An 11,354-nucleotide genomic window follows, 5' to 3' on the forward strand; every position below is an offset into this window, starting at 1 on the left:
CTTCCGCATTTTGGCCGACGAGAGAGTCAGAATCTTGTCGGAATCATGTGCTACCAAGCGGACCAATCACAGAGCTTACGGTTGCGTAGAAACTGACGCGTACTTACATTTTTGGAGATGTGCGTGTCAACCCTCTCCGTAGGCCTACGCCGTCGATTTTACGCAGAAGTTTAAATCGGCCTTAAGAGTGCTGCGCGAAAGGTAGGACCGCTAGGGGGTGTAGTATCTTCATTTCGACAATCGGCTCTTCTGGGCTCTTTATGTCTGCGTGCACGCGCCCATAACGAGGATTTCTAAGCCGGTGTTCTGTAAACACTGATGACACAAGCCTGATCCTCGTTCAAGGAATCACCTGAGGCTTGAATTCCAATCACGAGTTGCCTGAACGCCGCTTTTTTTTATATCGCCGATATACTAATCAAGGTACGTGGAATACCCCCCTGGACTGATAGGGAGACTTGGACAATGTAGGAGTTGGCTAAATCCAGAAGATGGCAGTAGTGCAACGTTAAGGATGCATGCTGCCCTTAAATCCAACAGAAGAAGAAGACGTTTACTCTCTCCCCCTCGCGAGTTTGCAGCCATATTACTTTTATCTGGTGTTGTTGTCTGCGATCATCTCACTACTGCTTCATCATAGCAGAAATATATGAGGCCTTGACAAGATTAACGATTTTGAATAGCAAATAACAACAGAGGCGCTGACTTGACGGTAAGAGTTCAAAGTATGAATGAATTAGTGATGCGTTTGGCAGCCAAAGGATACTCGGAGATAGGAATTATACGCTGTGGTTTACAATACAGTTTTGGCATTTAGCAGACGCCTTTATCCAAAGCGACTTACAACAATACATTTCTCTAAGTAAGTGAATAATCTATCCATCAGTCTTCACAAAACAAACAATCTCTGCTCGGGCCAGGGGCCATTGGCAGTCATAATGCTAGAAGAAGGATTTTTGTTAAGAGTTGTTCCCACTTCAAAACCACTCGAATGCGTTCACGTCGAACAACTACTTCACCAACTGGGAGCTACGTGTTCCCGAGAAACAGACGAACATACCATAATAACTGATAACTATATCTAGCTGGGTGATTCTCTGAATTCGGTGCACTTTACGTCCCACAAGTTTCCCTCAAATATCAAATAAAGTAACCCACAAAATGCATTTTAAACCAATAAATTGATAGATCCATGTGTGTTTGCATTATAACACACACATCTCATTTGTAATATACATTTTTTATGGGTTGCTCAGGAGTAGATGACAGCCAAATGTGCATGTCCCCACTGACCAAAGTTACTTTTTCATTGAATATAATACAAATAAAAATTGCAATTTACCCCAAGTTTTTTCTTCTAATATAACCATTTGCCCGATTACTTAAACCAAAATAAAATAATTCAGAAACAAATACATGAGCTATCTATGAAACAGCACTATTTAATCATGTCCCCCAGTTTTGTTCAACCCCGTAACAGCATCCCAATTCCCCCCCTTTTAAAAATTAATGGTTCAGTCCACCCGCCTCAGGATCCAGTAAGTGAAATCACTCAAGTCTTTTCAAGGTCATACTGTAAAGAGCGGTAAGTGTTAGCATACTTTCTTACCTATATTTCATTGTTTTATTGTCAGGTTGACAACATCAAGCTCAACCATTCAACACTGTTACATAAATAAATGACAGTTAACTATTGTTTGGGAAAAATAAAAAATTGTCAAAATGGCTACTTTTAGCTAAAATCTTCAACCCCGTAACAAAAAAATTACTGTTACAGGGCTGAATCATTGTTACAGGGTTGAAAGTTGGAAAGTTCTTAAGTCAATTCAGTTGGATAGTTTTATGTGAATTGTGTGAAATATGTAATTCTAATTACTATGTAAATACTATGTATAGTGTAATTACACAGTAAATCTGTTCAATTATGAATTACTATGTAAATACTATGTATACAATGTAATTATATCATTGTAGGAGTTGGAGCGTACAAACGAAACGGAGACTTGGTGCCAGTATAAAGCCGACCGTGTCGGCATTTATTTAACTGATGACATAGCGCCAATAGCAACGTACAAACACTTCCTTAAATGTTACCTGTACGCCCATACGTCACACCCCAGTGACCGGCGTTAAAGTGCCCGCACACAATTCCCCATAACCAAACACACAGGTGAATTATGTACATCATACATCATAGTATTTGTCCGCTACATCATAGTATTTACATGGTATACATTGTATTTACATAGTGACTACTTTGTAATAAATGCATTTGCTGAACACTTGATGTAAAGTGTTACCTTCTTTTTTCTTAAAAAATATTAAAAGTTATTTAATATTAATTATTTTCAATATGAGATGGCAAAATCAAATGCAGAGAGGCAAAGAGAGTACAGAACGAGAAGAAATGCAGATTCACAGAGAAGGGAAGAATACCTCCGCAAAGAGCGTGACAGGTGGAGAAGAGATACCGACGCAGGGAAAAACATGTCAATTAATGACCTGAGTGAGAGAGCTAGAAGATGCAAGAGGAAGATGTGGCGGAAGGCTAAAGAAAGACAGAAAAGGAAAGCTGAGATTAACAACAGTGAGTCAATACATTATTTCATTAAAATCAATTTCAATTTGATTAAATGTTGTGTCATTCATTTCTTAGGTAAATTAATCAGTAGGCCTATTGAAATTGTCCCTTCAACCCTGTTATCATATTCAACCCTGCTACAGCAGTGAGTTAAACCCTGTTATTTGATAGTTTTTCATACATTTTTGTATAAAAATAAGAAATATTAAATTAATTGTTTCTGAACTGTAGCCTATGTAGAATTTAGAGGACACCCAGAAAATATATGACAGCCATATCTGATCTTAATGTTAATGCATATTTTCTTAATATATGAAGACCGTTTTTACATAAAGTTGTCATATCCTACTTGACAGTGAAATTATTTTATTTTAAATAAAATAAAATCGACTTATAATACGTTATTTTAAACAAGGGACAGATGATTACCAATATTCTGCAAAAATGTGTTTGAATATGTTTTAGAATAGTATTCACACAGGGATCAAGTTGTCCGTTACAGGGTTGAATTTAAAAAAAAACTTGGTGACAAAGATGACAAAGAAATTCTTAATAATGTTTGGGATTTCATGCCTGAGGTGGGGAGAAGTATTTTCTCAAAGGTTTAAATAGTCCTTTATCAGATGCAATGTTCAGAAACAATTATTTGTGGTGTATTTTTCAAAACCCAGACAACCCAATGTGCACCGAATTCAGAGCATCACCCAGCTGTGTACCATCAGTCTGAATGGGATTTTAGTCAACTGTATAGTTTTGTTTTTAATTTGTGCCTCCTTTGATTCTAGCCGCACGTCCCAACCCAGCTAACATGTTTGAAATAGAGTGCATGGTGGAGGTAGAAGATGTAGAGGTGAAGGAAGAGGAAGGGGAAGAGGAAGGAGAAGAAGTAACAGAGAAGGGTGTGATGGTAAAAAAAGAAGAGGAAGGAGGAGAAGACTACGGTGTGATAGTGAAAGTAGAGGAACTAGAAGTGGAGATGGAAGACAGTGAGACAGAGGGTAAGTCTTTGTTGTATAGTGGTTAGTGTCATTGTCATTGCACTGCTGTACAATCAACAGTCTACTGAAAGTCAGTGAATACTTGACTTTCTCCTGGCCTCTCCCCTTGTGGGGTTGATAAGTCACTCTTGATCCTGTTAGGGGTTGTTTCCCAGATAAATTATAAATATCAGTGATGTCAATGACACAATGAGAATAAGCCTGGATTTTCCTGTAGCAACGTTGATGGGATACCCCCCTGGACTCTAAAGGCCATGTTTAATGAAGAGTCTCCATTGCCAATGTTTACTGTTTTGACTGCAGGGGGACAATTCAATGTGTCCCCTCTCTTCCCCCATTCTGAAACAATTAATTTGTCGATCATTTTCAACCCTATTCAACCATTCAACCTTACATGTTTGATCCAGAATCTGAGCCAGAAAAAGAAGAGGCTACTGCTCAAACTGTTCAAACATTGCGAATGCAGCAGGACGTTTCACAATGGTTAGTTAACAATTCTTTTCAATTGTTTTTTTTTACACTTAGTCTTTGTGTGTGTGTGTGTGTGTGTGTGTGTGTGTGTGTGTGTGTGTGTGTGTTGTGCTCCATGTCCATATGACGTGCAACAAGTTACCAAGTTCCAACATGATGTGTGTTTGAAATTTGACAAAGCTCACTGCTCATCCACCTCAGCATGGCAATGTCTGTCAGGCTTCTTGTTTCATAAGCTTTATATTTTTGGTGAGATGCTCAATTTGTTCAATTCTTTTGTATAGGTGCACATGTGGAAACTGTGCAAGGATGCCGACAGAGGCTGAGAATATATGCTGCATGGAAATACCACAGGTAACGTTAGCTGCAATAATTAGTCTGATTTCAGATTGGTCAAATACGTTGCATGTCAATTCTGGTTTCCAAAGATATATAATGTTAAAAATATATACACATTTTAAAACACTACATTATGTTACTCAACTCTCCCCTCTTTACTTACTCATATGAGTATTCATTGTAAGAAATTAACATTTAAGGAGCTATTGAGCTCAAAAGTACCAAACTGTCCTTCCTGGGTAACGTCTTGATTTAAAATCTAAGTACAAAAATGTCAGAAATATTTATAAAAGCCTTAATTATCTACTTGGGCATAATTGTGTTGATGTTTGCAATGATACCTACAAATATAGTAACAATACTAAGCTTATTTATTTTTATGCAAGAAAGACTTTTGTCTCCATATTTGGATTTCCCTAATGTCCTTCTATTAATGCATTTGGATAGTCATGTGACAGGCTATTGCATCATCAAGAATATTCTGAAGGATCCCCAAAACACATGGAAAGATCAGTAAGTTTCTTAAAACTTTGATATGTTGACCTTTTCGGTCACTGGTGCATTATGTAGCAAAATCATGTGTCTTTCTGGATAACGCTAATAAAACATTTATTATGTTTTTATATGTAAAAACTGCTTATTTCATGTGAAATATGACATTGATGTGTTGAAGGCTAAGTTATAGTTTTCCACAGTAGGCCAAGATTAAGTTACAAAAAGGGCAGGAAAATAGTTATTTTTTGTCCTTCCTGGATAACAATAATACAATAACACAATATTTCAGTTTGTTCATTGAATATAATTTAACCTTTCCTTAGGTTATTGTCCAAATAATGAACAAATAATAATGCTAGAATAGAATATTTAAGGTTTAGTATAGCTTTTGATGTTTCAAGGTCAGTTTTGTCCTTCCAGATGCCGCTGTCTAATAAAGAGAGGCAGAGACTGTTCAGGGCCAGGAGGAACAAAGATCCACAAGCTAGGGCTGAGTTTCTTGAGCGAAAGAGAGCAAGGTATTGTGATTTAGTAGTGAAGTGATGAGGCAGATTTAAAAAAATAATTAAAACAAATATAGGTTTACACTGATTTGCAAAAGGCCTAGATGTTTTAGTTGAGCAATGTGTCAGATTATGCTGGGGGGTATTTCTTATGGAGCAATTTGGATCACGGTACTTTAAATTTTTAAAAAAATTGAATATTATGTTAGGGGATCTATCTCTTTAAAGTAATGGAATCAGTGTGATTACAGCCTGTATCTAATACTCATTATTTTTGTGTCTAGCTACTACAAAGATAAGTCTGAATCAAAGATCAAAACCCCAGTACGGCTGATGACTCCTTTTGCCGCAAGGAAGAGAAGGGATCAGTGGAGGGTAAACAAGAGGAATCAGAGGGAAAGAATGAGGTGGACCAATGAAATAATGAACGACACTCCAGTCTCTATGAATGGATCCAATCTTAAAGATCCCCAATTTGAACCCCAACCCAGTGAGCCAGATGAACCTCAGCCACACCCACCCCATCCCAGTGAGCCAAATGAACCTCAGGAGAATGCTCAGCCACTTGCTTCGTCTACCCCAGAAAGAAATAATAGCAACACATCAAAGCGATTCGTTAAGTTAAAGAAAGAGACGAGACAACTGAAGGACGAAATAATCGAAAAAGAAAACGTCTCAAAAGGGCCAACAAAACAAGAGTTGTCAGTGAGAAGCACACGCCACGGGGAGCCAAGAACCTTTCTGCACTGAAGAGGGCACAGGTTACACGCTTCCTGTGTAGGGATGAAAATAGCAGACTGCTACCAGGAAAAAAGACACTGACCAAAAACAAAGAAGAGGAGTCCTCCAGAAAACACTGAAAGAGCTCCATGTGCAAGACTGTTTTTTACGCTTGCGTCCTTTCTACGTAACAGAACCAAAAACAAGAATTTGAAACATTGAAAAAATAAGAACAAAAATCTGACCTGAAAGAAAGGTTTACCCTTTGTTTCAATTGTTTGTTTTAATGCTCCCTTCATTCATTAATAGACTTGTGATAAATAAGTTGGTTACACAAATAGTTACTTGAACATTCACTTCATATGTACTTCTACCCCAAAAAATGAAATGCCATTGAATTGAAGTGTTAACCTGTGTGATTCTTAACAGTTACATTGCTCCGATTACTTGAACAGTCGCATGACAGTTACTGTACATTGTTGCATGAAATTAAAGATAAACACATCTTTAACAGTTAGTCAGTGTCTCTTGCCTTGTACTATGTATGATTGTTGAAAAAAAATATGTTCCTGAGACAGCCTTAAATGATAATACTTAATACTGAAATCTTGCAGTATGTCAATCCTGGCTAACAGCAGGTCGTTCCCGGTAACAGTCAATTAATTTAACCCAGATTTTCACAATCATGTTTTCTTGAGTTGAGGATACAATAACAGCCTTTTTATCTTTACTTGTCTTTCTTTTGTGAAATATTGCTAGATAAATGTGGTAATGTAATATATTACATTTGTGATGAAAATGTTGTTTTCTGAGCAGCAATTGTTTGTTTAGCTCCAGCTATGGATATCTTTAAACTGCCAACAATGGTAGACATTTTAATCATTTTAAAATCCATTTCCGTTACCCAGGAAGGACATTTTTCATTTAATTGTGTAATTGCATTCTTAAAATGAATCCGTTGTTGAGTTGTAAACAGAACACAAATAGAAAGTGCTTAATTTGGCATTTTATTTACAGTTTAAATCCTTATTCGTCTTTGACACTTACCTTATGTAATTCACACTAGGTTAAAAGACGGCTGCAGCAGCTCGAGGACAATGTACCATGTATGGTAGACCACCCTGGGTTACACCCTGTTTGCCTGAATGTGTTCTCCCTACAGAACGCATTCAGCATGTACAGAGCAGACTATGGGCTTTTACAGCTAAGGGAAATAGAGCAGTAAGTGTTCCTTTTTTTATTATCATAATTGCAATCTGTATGGTTACAGCTAATGATTATAATGCAAATAAATATGTACGGTTTTATGCAATCTTGCTTTACATTACTTCAGTGACATTACAGTGGTCACAACACACCATTAATGGCGTACTCTAACACACCCTAAAATGCAGTTGAACAATGCCCCAAATTCAGAACGAGTATATAGCCAAGTTTTCATCAGCAGATACTGTGTATATTAAACAGGAATTCACATGAAACATTTTACAGATACTGTAAACATTTATTGTCATTCTTTCAGACGTTACAGGTTTCTAGCCTATCGAAACTTTGTGAGCTGGTGCTGTGACTTCCTTGACGACATTCCAGCATGTGTGGTACTTCGTATTCGCCAGGAGTTTCCTGTTGGGTCCAAACTGCCCCCCCTTGATTGAACTGAGACACAGCTGGCGATGACCTCCTACATCTTTTCTAGGGATGCACTGATACCACTTTTTTCAGACCAAGTACAAGTACTTACATTGGTACTTGCCAATACAGAGTATCGATATGAGTTTCTAATAATACCATTACAGTTCTATCAATGACTTTGAAACATGTTTTATTTTCATCAGATGTTCCTCACTTTGTGACTGTGATAAATTAAATATACAACATGACTGCTACGCATTTCACATAAATGTAACCTGTGACACATTCACAACTCAAATGTGTTATCATATCTTAGTGCTGTCTGTGCCTTTTTTGGATAAGTGAGAGGCAGGTTTTATGCGATGAAAAGAAGCTTCTCTGCAGTTTTTTTTTTTTTTTTTTTTGCCTGTTTCTGTTTTCATCTACAATATATGACTGAGCTAAACAGCCTTTCACTTTCCACACTACTGCATGGTGCTGGGATGGGCTGTGGGTCTACTTTCTTCTCTGCAGGAGAAGCAGACCTAGGCAACTGGCCGGCTGACTACTGCCTCAATAGTCAGCCTAATCAGCAGAATTGCCTTCACCTGGTGGTTGGGGTATAAGACCAGGCGCTCCCCATTCCTCAGGAAGACCTCTCCACTCGCACATGTGGGGGCGGCCGTGGCGCAGAAGGTAGAGCTGGCGTCTAATGATTGCAAGCTCGGCAGATCGAGCCCCAGCTGGCCACATGTCGAGGTGTCCTTGGGCAAGACACTGAACCCCAAATTGCTCCCAATGAATGGGCCGGTGCCTTGCATGGTAGCTTGCCGCCATTGGTGTGTGAATGGGTGAATGAGAGGCCATTGTAAAGTGCTTTGGAATAAGGCGCTATATAACTCAGTCCATTTACCATTTACATGTTGTGGCATTTTTTGGGGGCCAGTGTTGTTTTTACAACCTACAACATCCTTCATTCATACATACCCGCATCCACCCACTCACCCTACTGATTACTGACGGACACACCTCATCGTTTTTGTAAGTATTATTTTGCCTAGTTTAATAAATCATATTTGATGATTTTGATTCTGACGTGTGGTCTCCCCTTCTTGTCTTGACCCATGAGCTGGGCTGTGACAGTGCTGAAAGGTAACTGTGACATTTGGGCCAGAGTGGGAAACCTCACTTTTAACCCTCAGTACTGAAGTGGTTAGTTGTGGTCTCTCCAACGTATGTGTTACGTACAGTGTTGGTGTTCTGTGTATTGTGTTGCGTGTTGTGTTTTTGTCTCCCCCTGCTGTTGTCATTCTCCTATATTCTCAGGCCCTGTCCACACCTATACGTTTTTTTGATAAACGTGGATTTTTATATTCGTTTATCAAAAAAACGTATTGGTGTGGACGTAGCCTCAGGCCCTGTCCACACCTATACGTTTTTTGATAAACGTTTTTCGTATATAAAAATATTACCGTCCACACCAGCATGTTTAAACGCAATATAAACGCTGGCATTGAGCATTCCACACCAGTAGTCGGCGATATAATAGTATCCCCATAGCCCCGCTGGCCAATCAGACGCCTCTGTCTCTCAATGTTCTCGATCATTAACTGTGCATTTATATGTAAACAGGTTAAAAGTCCAGTTAACAGTGAAAGAACTAGAAGCACTTTGTTCACATCCATTTTCCTCGCTTGTGTAGCCTCGACCACCGTTGCCTGTTGTAAACATAGTAGTTACTGGTGGCAGGATATGACGTTGGAGGGAACAGCAAACAGCTGCAGTGCGCATGATCATAGAAATCTACGCGCATGATGACGTGACGAATACAAAAAGCTCCGTCCACATGTCAAAAATATACGGCGAATATACAGCGTTTTTAAACATCTTCACTCTAGATGCATGCTTGGTTCCAGTCCCATCATTCACACCTGTTCCTGGTCATTAATCAACCTGCTCCTCACCATAAATACTTTTGTGTCCTTGGTTCTTGCTTTCTCTCCTGTTTGAGCTGTGGCAGGGCTCTGGTGGGTAGAGCATTTGTTTTCGTTGATTTCTTTCTTGTTAGTTTTGTTAAGTTAGATGTTTATATAATTAACATGTGAAAGCTTCCACTGATTATATAACCTTTGTACTTTATGATCTGATGATATTTCAAGTTATGTTTTGTATTCTGTTAGTTAACCTTTTGTGTTTTTGTGCACACAGGGGCAGATGACTAGTTGAGAGACCCTGGGTTTACATCTTGCATACACATAGGATTTACCTGCTGTCTAGCACCCCAGTTTAGAGTGAGCACCACCCGCTGTACTTTGAGGTGCCTAGCACTATTTGGTGCCACTGTTAATCCTCTCTGTTCCCTGTGTTGCTTTATTAATAAATATTAATTTATTGCATTTTGAGTCCTGGGTTTTGTGTGACTGCACCCTCATTTGGTCGTTTTGTGGCTTTATGTTGCGCCCTGCTACCCCTAGTCACCAGGGGGCGTAACAGTATGTCTCTGACTGAATGGCAGCACCAACGAAGGGTGAATTTAATTTATTTCTATCGGGTTCAAATGATGGCTGATAGCCAGTGCCTCCCCAACCATCACTTGCGGCACGTCACTGCTAAAGGCACATCAGCTGATTCACCCAGCAGAGGCCACACCACTGCTCCGAATGTGGGAAGAATTTTAAGGAGATAGGACACATAAAGAGGCATCAGAGAATACACACAGGAGGGAAAACATACCGTTGCTCCCAGTGTGAAGTTTAAATTGAGCAGAAGTCCTAAAGACACACAGGAGAGAAACCATACCACTGCTCCAAGTGTGGGAAGTTTCAATGATGTAGGAGTCCTAGATACATCAAAGAATAGACACAGGAGAGAAGCCATACCACTGCTCTCAGTGGGACTAATGCCAGAATTAGTCTGGGCCAAATAGTGTCTGCCCTATGATGTAATCATATCTTTCGTACACCATTGCTATGCACTTATCTAATCTTCTTGCACTTGAATAGCATGAAAAATTTATTTCTCAATCAAAGGAAAATGCTGTTCATTATTTGATTCCACGCCAGCATGGTAGGACTGCTGAGCTGTGTGTGAAGTTACACTGCCCTCTACTGGTGATATGAAATATGTGCTGTTTTTATTCTCCTCTTTGGCTTTTGAGTCTTGCCCTTGCCTTCTCTGCCATATTCTTACTGGCTTGCTCCTTTGCCGCTTTCAATCTGTACTGCTTCTCTTCATTTGTCTCTTAGGCTACAGCCTACTTGTAAGGTGGTTGTCAAAAAATACATAATATCTGTATTCAGATGGGTTGGGTAGGGTTTATTTCATTCATTATCAGTCTTGCGTCTTACAGCTTTGCGTTTATTTGAAGGTAGTTCTCGTATTTTATGTAGGCTGAACAGTTACCGGCGCTTGTTGTGCTTATTTGATTGATTTCCAAGGATTTGACAGTCTTTTTTTTTTTTTTCAAACAGTCAATGTTCCAAAAGGTGCGTGTGGTCTGAGTTGCGCTTTCTTCCCCTCCTCTCACTGTAGCCGCACCGTCATAAGATGGTAGTGCCACATCAAAACTTCTCTCTGGCAAGACGCATCATTCACCCAAGTTTACTCACAATTGGGCCAATCAGTACGGAGTCCCGG

General features: G+C 39.2%; 1 protein-coding gene across 2 annotated transcripts; it reads left to right on the top strand.

The window, feature by feature from the left end:
* The first annotated feature begins 601 nt into the window (after positions 1–601).
* On the top strand, positions 602–6,493 carry LOC308163252 (uncharacterized protein). Of its 2 annotated transcripts, XM_080537433.1 has the most exons (7): positions 602–712; positions 3,367–3,579; positions 3,987–4,062; positions 4,335–4,404; positions 4,837–4,902; positions 5,305–5,402; positions 5,672–6,493. In XM_080537433.1, the coding sequence occupies exons 2-7, from the start codon at positions 3,390–3,392 to the stop codon at positions 6,135–6,137; spliced, it is 966 nt and encodes a 321-aa protein (XP_080393559.1). In that variant the 5' UTR covers positions 602–712; positions 3,367–3,389; the 3' UTR covers positions 6,138–6,493. The 2 variants fall into 2 exon arrangements, 1 of the variants encoding a protein (XP_080393559.1); XR_013937602.1 differs by lacking the exons at positions 602–712; positions 5,305–5,402 and having other exon boundaries at positions 3,379–3,579.
* Positions 6,494–11,354: the final 4,861 nt, after the last annotated feature.

The sequence above is a fragment of the Nansenia antarctica genome, assembly GCF_963989245.1.
Source record: "Nansenia antarctica genome assembly, chromosome: 8".
Taxonomy (NCBI): domain Eukaryota; kingdom Metazoa; phylum Chordata; class Actinopteri; order Argentiniformes; family Microstomatidae; genus Nansenia; species Nansenia antarctica.

Bases quoted from the DNA above. Each gene is read 5' to 3' on its own strand.
- LOC308163252 (XM_080537433.1), top strand. From the start codon at position 3,390: ATGTTTGAAATAGAGTGCATGGTGGAGGTAGAAGATGTAGAGGTGAAG. The intron at 4,063-4,334 runs GTTAGTTAACAA...TCTTTTGTATAG, and splicing joins CAGCAGGACGTTTCACAATG to GTGCACATGTGGAAACTGTG. The intron at 5,403-5,671 runs GTATTGTGATTT...TTTTGTGTCTAG, and splicing joins CTTGAGCGAAAGAGAGCAAG to CTACTACAAAGATAAGTCTG.